Raw genomic sequence first — 17,349 nt, forward strand, 5'->3', positions numbered from 1 at the left:
TGGAGAACAGTATGCTGAATCTGTGAGAGGATATATAGATATTTCAAGGGAGCAGTATACAAGAGTAAAGACTCCTAAGAAGAGAAGTTAACAAGTCCAAAATTGAATTCTGACTACAGAAAAAAAAGGAAGACAACTTTTTTTAAACACTGACTCTATAATAAAATTATTCTTTCACAACAGTCCCAGTCCATGAGCAGCTGAGGTCTCAAAATACTTATCCATACACCAGAATAAATTTCTACTTTTAATATCTATCCTACATTTCACATGTTTTAGAGCAAGCACAGTATCCTATTGAAAACCCTGTCAGCTTCATGGATGAAAAGCTGGCCTGTAATGTTTTATGGATACCTAAAACAGAGCACCAATGCAATTAAACAGAAAAAAGAAGCTCACATTTTTTGCTATTTAAGATCTTAAATTTTAAGACATCAGAACTCTAATCTTTATGTTGTAACCATGCTGATGACTTCAAACCACTGCCATAGGATAAAAGAAAACATAACGTAGTCCTGATTTTCAAGTATTTTCCAAGATATTTACATTGGATGAAAAGTAAATACAGAAGTTCCAAAACTAACATTAGTGTTCAAAAAAACTGGCTTAAAATAGAATTCTGTCCATGTGCACACACTTACCTGTGAGTCACTAGAAGCACTCTTCATGAACAAAAGAGGCTTGGTAAATTCAGACGCTCCCCATTAACAGCAGACAATCTGGAATGCAAGCAAACCCACAGAGTTAACAAGTCAGTCAATACAAGTAAAGCCCTTACGAATTGCCTTCTTAATTCAGCCTGCAGTGAGCCTAGGGCTCAAAGTTAAAGACTTTATTCATTCACAGCCTTAGGTTTACTCTGGCAGGTCTCAGAATGGAAGCCAGGCTTCAACATTCAGCCTGGAAGATAATGACCTTTATTGACATTGCTGGACTTCTGAAGTTTGTGTTTGCTCTAAGTCAGGTATGATGTGATCCCTGTTGATTTGTGGTGAAAGGGCAGAATGTTTCTAACCCTCAGGGCTAGATGAGCTCTGCTTATGGCAGAAACGAAGCCCTGCTCATGGTGAAGAAGGTGGTTACACAGCTTTCCTTGTGCTTTCAGAGGACTACAGATAATTGGATTATTACAGATCATTCATTATGCCACTCTGACCAGGGGACCCAGGAGCAATACAGACAGTTGACCACTGCTATAATTTTGTGGCCTGTCCTAACATATGCAATTTGCCTCCCCTTCAGAAATCTATACCTCAGTCATACAAATCTCTCGGGAACAAGCCTGGATCCAGGATACACTGAGAGCCCTCTTCACTATGTGGAGTATGGAGAGGCTGGCGAGGGCAGAGGAGGTGGGTTCAGCTGGGAGCAGAGCAAGTGAATACTTGCATTAGGAGAATTACTAAGCAGATAGAAAAGACTGTGTGCTAACTTTTTCTAGCTTTCCTTGTCTCTTTAGAATTTTAAGTGTTCATGCATTTGTGCTGCAGGAGTGTATTTGCTAGGCAAATGTGTTGTCCTTCATGTTACTTTGTCAGTGCCCTCTTTGCTTTATGTACACATATGACTTAAGAAACTCCCTTTTTTATGGCCATATGTTCACGATTCATAACTATGTTAAAAGTATGTTTACATTAGTCATCCAGATGCAACACAGACTACAGCAACCTCAACCAGTCTGGAAATCTTCCATTATTGCAGTCCTCTCTGCTCCCCCCGCCCCCTAAAAAGTCAGCAGCAGAGGTGGAGCTTCTAGTGTTTTGTATACACTTATTTTCCATTCAGACCTCTTCTGTTTTCCAGAGTATTTCCTTTTCTGGCACATGTTTATTTTCCCCTGCTTTTTCTTATGATAGCACAGGCAAAATTTATCCAGTTGCTATGAAAAGTCTATTATCTGTTCTCTTCCCCTCTATGCAAAGGAGCACTCCATTCTAATGCTTCCCTCTTGTAGTCAGAAGCCACTGAAGTCCTAAGGAAAACAACCTCTTTTAAACACTGACTCTATAATACAATTATTCTTTCACAACTGCACAGTGTCAAAGGCCTGCTCCTGTTCTACTTGAAGGCAATCTGGTTCTAAGAATGAGAAAAAAAATCTGCATTTATTAAAAATACACAAGATAACTGTAACTAACCAACATTTCATTTCGTGCAACTTTCATCTTCTGAATCAGGACAGCTGCTTCTGCAGGCTGTGTACAACCACAGGGAACAGCAGCTCAGGAATCAAGCTCTCTAGGAGTCCGAACTGTGCATCTCTCTGGAAAGGGTTCACAGGCAGCCAGGTGCCTGCTGGAGGTGCAGCCAACAGGTACAGTACATGTGAAGTCAGCAAGGTTATTGCATGAATTTTACATGACCAGCTTTCTGTGACAATCTGCCTTGAAGCTCAGCTTCAGAGAAAGGCATTGATGTTTGGGAATAATTTCTAGCAATGCTTCTTGTTGGAGAGACAGGTCAATATTCTAGAAAAATAAAACTGTGACCACTCAGGAATCTAATGCTTCTCAGTGACACTACAAAATAAAACCTAGAAGCACAAAATACTGTACATAACATCAAGTTTTCAGTGTTTTCCTAGTTGTTCTCCTGAAGGGGAGTAAAGTTCATAGTCTCTATCAACTTACAGATGGAAATGCAAGATGATGTGAGAGGAAGAATATTTTGCCTGTCTTGGGCTATTCTATGCTGTCACCTTAGCCTGGTTGTAAGTTACATATGGAAAGGCAGCACTGAGCAGAAGAGAACAGCAACAGGAACAGCAGGGAACGGGGTACATCACACATCAAGACATCTCACAGCAGCTCTGTTCAAAGCAAAGGGATGGTTGTGGCTGACCCCTTGGTTAGTGAGACACATAACACAATAGTGCCATATCATTCTTTGTAAAACAATATGCAAACATGTTCCTTTTTTTCTTTTTTTTGCCTTTTTTTTTTTTTTTTAAGGAATGGTTGTCTGAGCCCAAGGGATGAACTGCTAACACTAAATGGACAATCGCTTAGAGATCTGTCCTGCAAGGAGGCTGAATCTTTCATTCACCCGACAACCCGGCTGGTGAACATGATGATGCCTGGCAAAGTAAGCATGAAACCTGTGTTCTTTCCCACAGTTGTGGGGTTGTTTGACAAGGTTTATTTGAGAGAGAAGGGGAATTTGTGCATCAGACATTGGAAGAACATGGTTTTGCTCTTCCTGACAAAATCCCAAACCTCTTGTGGTCAGGCTCTGGTGGCTTTCAGCATAGCTTTTTCCCAGATAAACAGAGGCCATGGGGAGGCCAAAGCTCTGGGAAATTCTAGCAAGAGCTGTACAAGCCCTCCTTTTAGAAGCACATGGCTTGCCAACGTTAATTTTCTATTTGGAAGTTGAGCAAAGACAGAGGTAGATATAAGGGAAGATCCATGAATCCAGAAGCCACAGAGCAGGCCCTGTACTGAAGTGGTTTTGTGGATCTAGGATCTATGGCTAGGAAATTCCCATGGTGAGTGTTACTGAAGTCTGATATAGAGACAAGGGAACAGGAGGCAAAATTAGCAGGTCAGCAGCCCTGGATTATAACCAAATATTTCGGTGGAAAACTCTTTTGATCTTTCTTTCACAGAATCCATTTCACTGGATTACACACATTTCATTTCAGGCTTCTTGTCCTCTCATCCCCACGCCAAACTAGATGGCACAAAATGCTTTTCACTTGCAAATTTTGGAGGAAACCAGAGTATGGCTACTGGACAGGGTTAGTCCTTTACCACTTTGGAGACAACAGAGCTCAGCCAGAGATTTGTGGCAGGCTTCAGATCTTGATATTAAAAGAAAAAAGGAACTTTCTGCTTGCTATCTACAAATAGGTCACATGTAAAGCTCTGATATAATCCTAGACTGAAGAAAACAGCCCTGACTGGATCTGCTATCAGGTCTGAGTAGAATATAATAAGACAGCAGTGAACTGTCTCACACAGATGTTTGCTGGATACTGCCAAGATTTTTGCTTGTTTTCTATGCTTTAAATGCTTAAGTGGCCGTAGATGAAAGACATTAAACTTTTGTAGTATAGTACCACCTGAAAGAGAGCTAGGTGAACTGTGCATTTAAAGACAAGCCTGCACCAAGTTACTTAAGAGTTAATAGCAAAGGCTTTTCAAGCTAGATAGCTTGTTAAGAGAATCACTGCAAAACTGTTTTCAAAAAGCCTCTTTAAGGATCTTTGTATTTCTTATTCTGAAGAGTTCCCTAGGGGAATGAGACTGGAAAGCCTTAGTGGGATTTTGCTTCTTGGCAATGCCTCCACCTGCTGTCCAAGAGGAAAATTATCAGACTTTAGCTCTTGAGGGATCTCCAAACAGGACTATTAAAATCAGGTTTCTCGAAGAAAGTATTTGTCTTAGTTGTTTCTAGACAGATTGGAATATACAGATTCTGCACTGATGATGTTCTCGTGGCCTTCTTAGCCTCTGCAGAATATTGCTGAGCAAATATCTCTTATATTGGAGTTTTACTATATTGATCTGTATATGTTGTCTGTATATAGTAGTGTTCTTCCTTTAACTGTGATTCCTTCAGGATTAATGGCATTCCCCATGCCACAACAGAAGCAGGACCTTCAGGAACAATACACATCCAGAAATTATCCCTAACATCAGCTTTTATTCAGATGTCATAACTTATTTTAAAATTGTTCTAAAACCCCACATTTAGAAACCTGAATGGTTTATCTGCAAGATTTTAAATGCTAAACTTCACGACCATATTTTTAAGAGCAAGTAAAAGTTTCCAAGTAGAAGGGGGTGAATTTTTTTAAAACACTAAAGCCTGGTCCTCCAAAGTTTTTAAGCACCTATATAATATTTTTACTAAAACCCATGCTTCTCAGATCAGCAGAAGTTACACACGTATCCACCATGGCAAAGCTGGGCCTAAGACTTTTCCTCTGGAAACTAATACCCTTCTAAGATGATAGAAACTGAACACCCAAAAGGACCACTTTTTCTCCAGAAGTCAGACAAGAAAGGCTACAGTTTACCCATACATGAAAATACCTAGACTCTCTGAACCAGCTGGGGCTGTCCAATTAATTTTTTTGGTCCATTTTGATTAAAAATCCAGAATTTCCAGAATTTGTTTCTATTTTATTACTTTGGCAAGTTATAACCATGTTTATAGCAAAGTTTTGAGCTGTATTCTCCTTTATTTCCCTATTTATTTTAAATAATTTTGCTCCATGTATTTTGATTGAGGCTGAAATTTCTGCAAGCCAAATTAGGAGAAATTACATTTTTAATTTTGATAACCTTTGAGAATTTCTTGCATAGCAATAGATTTTTATTATTAATAATTTGTTTTCAGGAAACACCAAAATGTAAGGAGAGGCCTTTGGAAATGCAAAACTGTTTTCTGCCCAGTAAAGCTGCATGTCAACGAACTCGCAGTAACTCAACCAGTAAGTTGCAAAGAAGTCATCTTTTCTCTTCTAATATTCAGGGAGTTCACTGCACTTTGATGAGTGATGGTGCTGCAGTGTCAAAAGAAACTGCACCTGTTGTCCAAATTTAGTCTGGGATCCTCAGCTAAGAATTGTTGAATCATAAAAGCATCAGCTTTTATTTCCAAAATATGCTACAGTCACGGGTTTTGTGCATAAACATTACATTTTATGCATTTTTTAAAGGTGCATTCTAAATATGCCAATGCTTTTTCAGCGGGGAATGTTTGCTTTTCGCTATATTTAACATTAATGGCTATCCCCACAGGAAAGATTAAAATGATCGTTCCCTTCACAGAGAAATTTACAAGAGGAAGCATGTTTATAAGTAACATTTACCTGAAAAAGTGAATGTGCAGAAACATCCCATGCCTCTCTCCCCATGTCTGGCAGGTGTAAACCCGTACTGGAGAGGGGAGACGGACTGCACGGCGCCCCGGAGAGCCGTGCCCCTCAGGGACCGGCAGCCACACGCTCTCCACACCAGCCACAAATCTCTTTCCCAACAGCTGGACTGCTCTGGAGGGAAAACACACGTAAGTCCTACAGAAAATCAGCTGAAAAACAGACAAAATGGTCTCAAATAAGAATCTCTTCATGAGCTTGGCTGTTACTTTCCTGCCAAGACCTACTGTTCTCGCAGGCCCTGTCAAGGAGCCCCCCTCTCCTCTGTGAGGAGGAGGAGAGCGGGAAGGGACCTGTGTCACTGAAACCCCGTTTCTTCAGCAGCTTTTCCCTCCTGTTGCCCCAGCAGGTTTTACAGTGTGTGTTTAAACCCCCCCTCTGTGGTTTGCACCACCTTTGTAGCCGCTCGGAGCCGCCTCAGAGCTCCCTGCTGAAGAGACCCTGCCTGAGCATCTCCCCACTGCTCGCTGTGGAGAAGCTCTGTGCACGGGGCCAATAAAATCCCAACCTGAGTTTTGGGTCCCGCCACTGTGAGCCTCCCAAGTCACCTCCGTTGGCCCAGCTATGGCCACAAGCGGGTGAGGACTCACCCTGTGCCTGGTGGTCACTGCCCCAGCTGGGCTGGCTGCAGGAGGCATCGCCCTTTCTGCCCCACGGTCAGGCAGACGCATTTAACAACTCTCCTACTGTAGGCTAGACTGACAGTCTTGCTCCTCGGGTGGACACCAAGCAGTTCTCCACAGGCTGGGAGAGCAGAGGTTGGGCAGGTTAGAGGGGGTATGAGTATTTATGCCTGAAGGTCCCCAGGCTCAAGACTGGAGAGGGGAAACGGAGGGTGAAATTCCTCACACTCAGCTGCCGCCTCCTGTCCTGCCTCAGGCCTGGCTGGAGGACATGCCACTGCTCTCCTGCCTTTTCCTGGCCAGTCCCTCACCCTGGGCTTTGACAGGAGCAAGGAGCTGACAAACTGGAGGACAAATCACAACCGACCACCACCTGTGCAGGCAGACAGACCCTCAGGGATTTGCTGGACTTCCTCCTGCTTGAGAGCCCTGCATGGGCAGCTGCTGCCCTTTGGCAGAGGCTCTTTGGCAGCAGCCCAGTTTTGCATATCGTTACCCACTACACACAGAAATACAAAATACACCCCCTCACACAGAAGCAAAGGAAATTTGAAAACTTACTATTTCAGATTCAGAAGACCAGCAACAGAAATCACCACAATCTGGCAGACCCATACTTTTCAGAGAGTATGTTTTTGGAATTGCACAGACATGTCCCTCTTAATCATTTCTGAATCTCATGTTGAATAAATAATATTGTTTTTATGTCAAAACCAAGACTTATTTTCTGGCATATGCAGAAACTGAAATTTTGGCTGATGTTCCACACACTTCAACACCTGTTAGTCATACTTTGCTGCATAAAAAATAGTTGTTGAACTCTCTCATACTTGTAATGGGTGCAATAAACTCTGGCCCTGGCTGAACTCCATGCATGGTTAGCTTTAGCTTTAGGTAATTACTTTTTCCAGTTCATAAATTAGCTTGTAATACTCGATTCCATGTTCAAATAGGCAGTTTTCTTTAAATATTTCATTAAAGGTTCATTAAAATGGGTCAAATCTCAGGGGCTGGAGTTAAGAAATCTGCTATCTGTGGAATGGAAGTAGGACAGGAGCTGAGAAATTGCGCACCTAGGTTATCAAACAGAAAAGATGTGCTTCATCTTGTTCAGGAAAATAGCCTATCTTGGGGCTTATCAGAGGCAGTGCAAGGTAGTTGATAGTCTGAGGAATTTATGTGAGCACTGTTTCATGTTTTCAAGGAAATGCTGAAAATAGGTTCTCTATGTCCCCATATAAAGTTATTCAGTGGCAAGATAAGGGAAGGAGTTGGAATTTACTGTTTCTTAGTTCAATTATTAGAGGCAAACATATGATAACAGTTGTTTAGGAACCCTAATGGTGAAAAATGGAATTTTGGCATGGAAAATCAAGTGAGAGCACAAATATGTCTTTCTACACCATTGTACCACTTAAAGGGCCAAAACCATATTTTCCCTTCTAGCTTAATCACTGCAGAACAGTTTCAGTGGGCAGGACTTCAGAGTTTGAAACTTGAACATTTAAAGAAAGGCAAAAGCAGAGCAGTGTATCTTAAGGCCACTTAATGTACTCCTGAATGTATCAAGGAAAAACTGTTTTAATATAAAAAAAGCCCAGCATGGTCATCAGTTCTGTGCAAACTGATTGAGGGAATGAGTATTTTTTAAAAAACTTTAGTACCATCAATTATAAGGAGGAACAGTTGAAATAAAGAAGTTGTGCTAATATATGTCCAAGAATTTCTGGTTCTTCATTAAAATTATTTTTAATTATATGTTTACAGGCAATTTCAAGGCCATCTAGATCACTAAGTACAGCACAGTTAGTGCACACATCCTGTGGCTCACAGGCTTCAGTAATCTCAAACATCGTACTGATGAAAGGACAAGGGAAGGTGAGACTGGCTCTGTTATTTACCATAAATAGAGTTTGACTTCATTTCACAAATGTAAGCTGCAAATTGCAAGAATGTGACTTCAGGTATCAAGGTTGCTGCTTCTGGGTTGCCAACCCATATCCAGGCCTTTTCAGGAGTGATTAGTTATCATCACTTCCTTCTTAATAACCTTCTGAAGTAGCTCTTCACTTCTTCAGGTTCTAATAACACATCAAGCTAGCAACACCAACACTGACATTCACTGCTACCCCTCTTGGCAGCTGGAGGTAGGCTTGATATCATGAGTCTGTCATCTATAGGTTGCACTAGCACAGCAACCTTAGAGCTTCCTTCAAGTCAGAGCTGAGCCATAAAGACAGTTCTGTTGAGAAGGAAAACCAGAGCTACTAGCAACACAAAGGACCTCAATAAAAAAACAATATACATTTGTAAAACCCACAGTAAAGTCTGGGAAAGACAGGGGATAGTTGTATCTACAAAAGTAATGTCACTGAAGATGCATAAAAAGACCATACAGAAGCTATGAATTTCAACACATAGCTTTTGAAATTGTTGAATAAGATTATGAATTTCTTCATTAATAAACCTGTCAGTTAAAATATTTAATGTTTTATGTATAACTATTCAAGCTCTGAGATGACTCTCAAAAATCAATCCACAAAGTATGATTATAATCATTAACAAAATAATGATTTGTATAACAATTTAGACACAACACCTTCCTGTGTATTTTTAATAGCAAATTAATGGACAGCAACAAAGAAAAGCAAATACTGAGGGTATTGCACTGAACTTTTAATTTGCTTTTACTACTGGCATGTGATTGACTATTTCTTTCATGGATTATACTACTCTGTTGTGCTACTACCTGTGTAGGTAACACAGATGAAACAACAAATGCAGTATTATGAGAACTGAACATGGGCTCTCACACATTGTTTTTCTTCCATAAATCAGGGTTTAGGCTTCAGTATTGTTGGAGGGAAAGACAGCATTTATGGACCAATAGGCATCTATGTGAAAACCATCTTTCCTGGTGGAGCTGCTGCTGCTGATGGAAGGCTACAAGAAGGTGGGAAAGCCCTCTTCCCACTCCAGATTCCCAAAGAATGATACCTAAAGGCAGATTAAAGGGAAGCTGAAATGGGCCATAAATTACTTTTATATCTGCATCCATTACTGCACTTGCAAAACTCCTTTTCTGTATACATATATACTGTGTAACTTATTGCACAACACATTAATAGTAACATAGTACAATTTTTTTCTCTAAAAACAGGTGATGAAATCCTGGAACTGAATGGAGAATCCATGCATGGATTAACACATTGTGATGCTTTACAAAAATTCAAGGTTATGTACCCTCCTTCCAGCACAATTTCTGGCTTTATACACAATATGCATGTGAACTCAACCCAATCATTCATTATCTTTTCTTTCTAGCAGGCCAAAAAGGGACTTCTGACACTTACAGTCAGGACAAGCTTCAGCACTCCTCATTCTGCTTCCAGCTGTCTGTCACCCCACTTGTGTCAGTCACTGAACTCTAGTACCTGCATAACCAAAGAAAGCAGCTCTTTCAGTTCAGAAAGCCCAACATTCTCATTAAATGCTACAAAACCCAATGACAGGGTCATCATGGAAGTTACCCTAAACAAAGGTAAGTACTAAAGTTAACTGAGCACTGGCAAACAAGGCACCACAAAACATTTTTCATTTGCTTTCTGCATATCTTTCTTCAATAACTTGATTCTTTTCCTGAACTAAGTTTTGTTAATATACTAAATAAGACCTTGGTGCCTTTCAGTGCTATCTATCAACAGCAGGATTTTGAGCACAATCTTTCCTCAAGAGCCAATCATTTTTTTTTTCCACTCAAGCATTAGGGTTGCATTCATATCCTTCATGTGAAAAAATAAAACACTTGACAACAGCTACCAGTTATTAAGCAGATTTTGCAATTCTTACCTGTAATTATGCAAGCAGTTAACGTCACTCTTGAACAGGCTTAAAACAAACAAAATACGTATCTATGTCTTCTTGTAGTTCTTTCAGCTCCTCTCCAATTGTCATCATCTTCTATTTATAAACAACCACTAGCAGAATGAAATTGACATTTAAATATGGGAACGTCAAAGCAACAAAAAAAGCAAAGTCCCTGTGAGGTACCAGTGTGACTTACCTAACACACAGGATCTGACATCAGTGTGATTTTTCAGAGCTGAGAGCGCAAATCCACAAAAATATTAAGCTGTACTATATAAAATAGAAAGGAGATTTAGGAGATATAGCAAACACTAGACACCCCCCATCTTTCATTTTTGTTTGGTATGTTTTTCTTCTCTAATTTTTGGTTTGGTTTCATTTCTTTTTTCTATTTTGTGTCCTTTTAAAGTTATTTGAATTCTTCTGTAATTACATATATTTTGCAAAATAAGCCTGCATTGAGTTGTGGCTGTGACACACCAGTGATGAATTGCAAACAAGGTCTTGGAACCTCACAAGCAATATTGGTGTGCACTCACTTTTATGGTGAGGGGGAAAAATAAGGAAAAAGAAAAAAGCAGTAGAAGCAGCAGCTAATATTGAATGTGAAACACTCATAAACACAAGACTTCAGTTCTGCCTTGTATAGAAAAAAAAACCACCTGATTTGAAGACAGCTTTAAAAAAGGTCTCTCCAATAGTTTGCTTTACCTGATTCATGTGTCTTTTTTTATGGTTCATTCTTTCAGAGCCAGGTGTTGGCCTTGGAATTGGGTTGTGTAGCATCCCTTATTTCCAGTGTATTTCAGGGATTTTTATTCACACCCTCTCACCAGGCTCAGTGGCACATATGGACGGAAGACTCAGGTAGGACGAAAAAGAGTATCTATCTTATGTTGTAAGTTTTTATTTAGTTTTATGTACTTTTTTTTTTTACCTGTTTGGGCAGAAAGTTATAGTAGTTTTGGGGAGTCTTGAGTTTAAAGCAAATGTGCTGTTGTGAGGGTATGAGCACGTGTATTTGGGATTTGTGGGATTTCTAGATGTATAGTAACCCAGTGAAATTTTTATCTCACCCAGGCTGGGTTAGGTTTGAGGCCTTAGACAAGCATACAACATTCTTCTTAAAGGAGATTTCCAAATAAGAAAGTACCTGAAAAAAACCAAATATATGGCATATTCTGGCTTGTTTGAGCACTGCTTTTCCCTGACACAAGCTCCGCAAAAGCTAACCTGTCTTGTTCAGTAGAAACACACATTTGCTGAAACGAGCTTTAGTTTGAATGCAGAAATTCACTTTGTAAGATTTATAACCAATTAGTAGTGCTGAGCATATTTAGAATTGAACAGAAAGAAGCATTTTCAGTGAAGGCTTTTTGGTTTAACTTTAGCTACTCTGTAATGCTCCTCTCTACATGCCTGTGACTTCAGATGGAAGAAGTGTGGCTTTATGCTAATTGAAAGTTTGTATGGTATGGCCAGTCAGCCTCTTCATGTCAGTGGGTCTTTGCTGTAAAGCAGAGAAGGGCAGTCTCAGTTTCCACATGAGCCAAATTTGGATTTAATCTAGAAAGACACAGTCTAGCAGCCAACAGGATTACAATGGTTTGTGACTGGAATTTTTCTATTACCAAGTTATTCATATGTAGCTAACAGACAACATCCTTCCTGCCCTTAAAGAACACTAGCAGACCAATAAAGATGTGAAAAGTGAAATGTTGACTTGAAGGAAGGAAGATGTGGGTGGAAGCAGCAGCTGAGCTGCATAGAGCAGAAAGATCACAGATGCAAAGTGTGCATAGCTGAGCATAAGGAAAGTTCAAAGATTGCATACAACAGGGCAGTTAAAGCAAAAAAACCTTGACATCCAACTCATTCCATTCCATTCCATTCTCCCTACCAATAACATGAAGACCTAATGATTTAATGTATGATCAAATTAGAGGCCAAGCACAGGAATTTGCTTTTTGTATACTTTCATATGGGTTAGACAAGGTTGGAAGAAAATCTGTTTTGTTTACAACTTCTTTTCTAAATATCTCTGTAGGTGTGGAGATGAAATCATTGAAATCAATGAAGCATCAGTACAAAATATGACTCTTAATGAAGTTTATGCAGTGCTGAGCCATTGTGAGCCTGGTGCAGTGCAGATTATTATTAGCAGACACCCTGAACCACAGGTAGTGCACTCTGTATTCTTTCTGACTTTCAATAAAGCACATATTGACAACTAAGTGAGAGAGCTGGTGCTAACCTAAAACAGGTGGAAAAATGTTGATAACAAATACGCTGACGTCTTTATAGGCATCACTGCACACAAACACATCTGATATGCACTATCTTAAATATAATAACATAAGATAATATAAGTATGAACTGTCTTAAATATAGTAATGTAAACAAGCAATATAAGCTGCACATCCATAGATATACTTCAGTTATACTCGAATATATAAAAACATAATAGTGTGTACTTAGCTTTAAAATTAACTGATGTGTGACACCATTAGGTCTATTAATTTTCTTCAGAGGACTTAAAAATCTTTGTGGAAGGAACAAATGCCCCACAGCAACCTCCTGAAAGTAAAATGGTGTGGTATTTCCTAGGTGTCTGAGCAACAGCTAAAAGAAGCTGTTGCACAAGTTGTGGAAAACAACAGATTTGGCAAGGAGAGACACCAATGGAGTACTGAAGGTAATGGAATAAGTGCATTCATTGATACACGGTAATTTTGACATAAAAGATATCTAGGGTGAGTACCTGCTGTATCAGAATCTTTGGTAACAGTGCAGTAACCCAGAGCAGAAAGGAAGAGGAAGAGAAAAGACTGCACCTGTCTGACAGCAAAATATTTTGTGCAAACTTCCTCTCACTCTTGCTCATCCTTTCCAATTCATAACCTCTGCTTAAAAGCTTTTCAAACAGCTGTCAGTAGGTGACAGGACTTATGATAGCAAGGAACTGCCTAACACAGGTGATGTCCTAGGGACAAACACCTTGTTAATCCTCTTGTCAGGAAAGGCTTGTGCATTCCTGGTTAGAGCTATTTGCCCAGCTCAGCTCTGACATCCTCCCACAATGTAACAAATTGCAATACTTCTCTTAGTGTCCTTGTTCCTTCTAAAGGAGCAAAGGAAACAGAATCATAATCAGTAAACTATGTTGCGGATAAATATGTATATTTCTATATATGGAAAATGTAACATTATTTTGCTGTCCAAAAAAGTAACTATTGACTCTTTGATCTACAAGATTTTAATACATGAATTATACATTTGCATCAGCAGATGATGGTCTTTAGCTGCAAATTAAATCACCTGAATCTTATAAGTGAGCACCTTGCATGTCTCTGAATAGACATTTTGAATATGTTCCTAACACAGGTGTTAAAAAACTAGAAACAAGCTGGCATGGAAGACACCCCTGTGAAAAACACATTGAAAGGAATTCTGCCCATGGCAGCCGCAGGACGCAGAAGCTAATGACCCGCTCCAGCAGTGACAGCAGCTACAACCCTAGGTCTTCATGCAGCAATGGTGATGCATACCAACTGACTGACCTGAAAGCAAGAGTACATAGTATTGATGTACCAATCACCAGACAACCTGGACTGCTGTACTCATTGTCTGGTAATAATTCAGAGAGAAACTCCCCTCCCACTTGTAGTGAGGGAGGTCGATCCTTGCGAAATACTAAGAAATCGTCAGAGATCCTCGTTAGAAAACCTAAATCATCAAAGCCCAAACCTCCACCAAGGAAATATTTTAAGCAGGACTGTACATGCAATGAACAGTGTGATACAGACAGAAAAGAAAAGCTTGTGTCAGGAGGGGCTGTATCACCAGCAAGTGCTCAGGTAAAGCAAAATTTGAATTTTTTTTTTTACGTTTGCATATTTGTCAGGCAGCAGAAGGAGGAAGGCAAAGTAACTTTGTATGGTATGAGGAAGAGAACGTGTGCAGGAAGGGGGAGAAGGGGATGAGGCTCCTCTCTTGAAAGTAACATGTATCTTAGTGAAGGCAGTTTAGTTCAAAATGTGATGCAAACTAAGATCAGAAGGCAGAGAAAGGTCTGAAGGAAATTTTCTTCCATATCAAATAATCTGAGTTAAAATCCCAGTAAGAATGAAGGCATCCCTGTTACTCCTGGTGAACATGCATCAGTGGTTGTATTGAGCACTGTGGTTCCAGTGCAACTGGAACAGTGATGTCTTGAGACTGGAGGAGTTTGCACAGCCTCTGATGCCATCTTGGTATGGTTGGTCCTAACCTCAACACTTGCAGGGTCAAATTGTTTAAGAAGTAGAGAAGTAATAAAACTACTTATTTCAGTAGTGGGTTTCTACTGGAAGAAAGCACTAATGTACTGTACAGCAGATACAGATGTCTTGGGTTTATACACATTTCTTAAGACCACGAGGTAATAAACTCTTTTAAATTGCACATGCTGATGAGATACAGAATTTGAAAACTGAGTGTATATTTATACTTGAATGAATTTCAGTTCTCCCTCTTACCTAAGACAGAACAGAAACTGTATCACATTTATGTGGGTGGGAGAGACTGCGAGATCTGCATGTTGAAATGAAGTCGTGGTTTGTTCAAAAATGAAACCTCCTTCTCCTGGGTTTAGTAGTATGCCAGCAGAAATCAGCAGATCTCAATGCAATGCAAACAAAAAAACCCACAATTCCCAAGATGCAGAGAAATAAAATTATACAGCTCAGACTGAAGTCCATGTATAATGTTAATATACAAGAAAGTTTCAATTCAGCACCTCATGTAAGGTCACTTTTACCATCCCTTAAAAAGAGAGCAGTAGAAACAATCTACAGCTACCAGAAAATGACCTTACAGAACTAAAATTCATGGAGAGAAGAACTTGTTGAACTTATCACTGCATGTATCTTATTATTCTTTAATACTCAGATATTCTAAATGATAAGGAGAAAAACCCAAATTGTAAGATCAATGAAGTCTATGAAAATTCAAGCTCAATTAATGGAAAGAACTTCCTCTAGTAAGACAGTCTGTATATATCTCAGGGCAATAGCTCCTTCAAGTCTCTAGGAGAGAGTGTTTGTTACCAGGATGTATTTCAGGTGATTAAGGCACAGTTTGTTTGTGGTTTTTTTTTTTTGTTTTGTTTGTTTGTTTGTTTTGTGGTGGGGTTTTTTTGTGGTTTTTTTTTTTTTTGGGGGGTGGGGTTGTTTTGTTTTTTGTTTGCCTTTATTCCCCAAACATTTAGTATTAGTCAGTTTGAGCCTGCATACCAGAGTTTTATGTGGGGGTTCTGAAGACTGTACCATTGCTTTTACATAAACAATAATGCTTAACTGGTATTTTTCACTATGCTTTAAACTGCAACAATAAAAAGGTAGGGACAACTGCCATCAGTAAAGAAAGAGCAAAACCAAACTGTCTTTTCCTAGTGCTTCCAAACTGGCTACTTTACTTACTGAATATCCCTGACGTCCACATCTAATAGCCACAGAACACAAGTGCAACTTTCAAGAAGTCCTTAGCAATCAGAAGATGGAGAAAGGTTCTCCTAGAATAAGGAAGTTGCATAACAAACACCACCCCATTACAGAAAACCTAAGAAATTGTTAGATTACTCATTTTTTCAAGACAATCTTGCTTGTTTCCAGACCTTCATGTTCTGTCCTGTTTGGTTTTAGTTCCCATCAATTATCCCAGAGTTTAGCTACATAGCAGAGAACACTTCCAGTGTCACAGCAGAGCAGATGGCAGCTTGGTCTCATTGGTTACAAAGGAATGAAGTAAAAATTCCAGAGCATGTGTTAATTATGTTGAAAGTGGCTTTTACTGCAACCTCAAACTAATCCTCTCTCCTTGTGTTTCCAGCCAAAACCAAGAAAGGAAGAGTTCTGAAATGCAGTAATGATTTAGCTTGTCTAGCTTGTGCTTAAGGGCAAAAGGCTTTAACAGAAAAGAGAGTTTACTATGAAGTTAGAGGAAATTTGCCTGATATCCAAAAGTCTGAGTGGCTGATTCTACAAAAAAATGACAATTACAGCAGGCAGACTTTTAGTTTATTATAAGTTTTATTACTAATTTTTGAGATGTTAATTGCATTTTTTCACTGTCTGTTTATCATATCATACCAGCACTCTTGAAATATAGAATAAATTAAGTACTCTGAGGATTACATTTCAACCAGAATTGAAGGCTTGGTTTCTATTCAATATTTTCTTCCAGATTAAAAACAAATGATTTTTTTTTTTCCAGATTCATATATATTGTGGTTTATAGAATTACATTCTGAGAAATTTCTATTTCCTGTTTGTTCACAAAAAAGCAGGAAGTTAGAGAACCAATGATAGAGGGACATCAAACTGATGTAACCCACAGTGTCTTTACCACTTCTCCTACAGCATATGATACTGAACACACAACTGCTGTTTCAGCAGGCAGAGATCAAGAAAGAAAAGCAAGTTTAGGTATGTTAAATTCCATTAACTTTTTTTTTTTTTTTCAGCTGAACCTAGTGTTTAGTTTGGATTCCAAAATGCTATCAATCTGACTTCACCTTTTTCTTTAAATGTAGACTTCATCCCATCTATGAATTTTGGGGTAAACAGATTAAATTTCAAATTACTGATTAATTTTTTTTAAAAAAGGGAAATTATATCAAAAGAAACATAGTAGGTGTTTTACTCTAAAATGTGTTAATGGACAGGTACATCATTGCAGTATTTCTTCAGATGAAACTGCTTACTTACATTGAAAGCTTGATATTAAAGGTTAGCTTTAACATTTCTAAAGGACATTTTTATACACATTTTCAGGGCTCAAGTGTTGCAATGGTACAAACCACTGATAAGGAAATAGCGTTGAGGGAACTAGACAATCTCAAGAGCTGTTTTACAACCTAAACCAATATGCAATTCTGTAACTTCTGGTTCAGATAATTAAAAACATAATAGTACCTTTCAAAAATATATTTAT

The 17,349-nt window shown here is 39.1% G+C and overlaps 1 protein-coding gene across 1 annotated transcript in view; it reads left to right on the forward strand.

Annotated features, from left to right (window-relative positions):
* Window positions 1-17,349, forward strand: part of IL16 (interleukin 16) — a 35,079-nt gene that overhangs the window by 11,468 nt on the left and 6,262 nt on the right. Inside the window, exons 3-15 of the mRNA XM_010004058.1 lie at window positions 2,178-2,314; window positions 2,952-3,060; window positions 5,347-5,440; window positions 5,876-6,018; window positions 8,278-8,388; window positions 9,349-9,463; window positions 9,671-9,744; window positions 9,838-10,051; window positions 11,127-11,244; window positions 12,425-12,557; window positions 12,985-13,072; window positions 13,762-14,234; window positions 16,700-16,841. Coding sequence (XP_010002360.1) covers window positions 2,178-2,314; window positions 2,952-3,060; window positions 5,347-5,440; window positions 5,876-6,018; window positions 8,278-8,388; window positions 9,349-9,463; window positions 9,671-9,744; window positions 9,838-10,051; window positions 11,127-11,244; window positions 12,425-12,557; window positions 12,985-13,072; window positions 13,762-14,234; window positions 16,700-16,841 — 1,951 coding nt within the window. The remainder of the gene's footprint in view (window positions 1-2,177; window positions 2,315-2,951; window positions 3,061-5,346; window positions 5,441-5,875; window positions 6,019-8,277; window positions 8,389-9,348; window positions 9,464-9,670; window positions 9,745-9,837; window positions 10,052-11,126; window positions 11,245-12,424; window positions 12,558-12,984; window positions 13,073-13,761; window positions 14,235-16,699; window positions 16,842-17,349) is intronic.

The sequence above is a fragment of the Chaetura pelagica genome, unplaced genomic scaffold, assembly GCF_000747805.2.
Source record: "Chaetura pelagica isolate M959 unplaced genomic scaffold, ChaPel_1.0 scaffold428, whole genome shotgun sequence".
In the NCBI taxonomy this organism is placed as follows: domain Eukaryota; kingdom Metazoa; phylum Chordata; class Aves; order Apodiformes; family Apodidae; genus Chaetura; species Chaetura pelagica.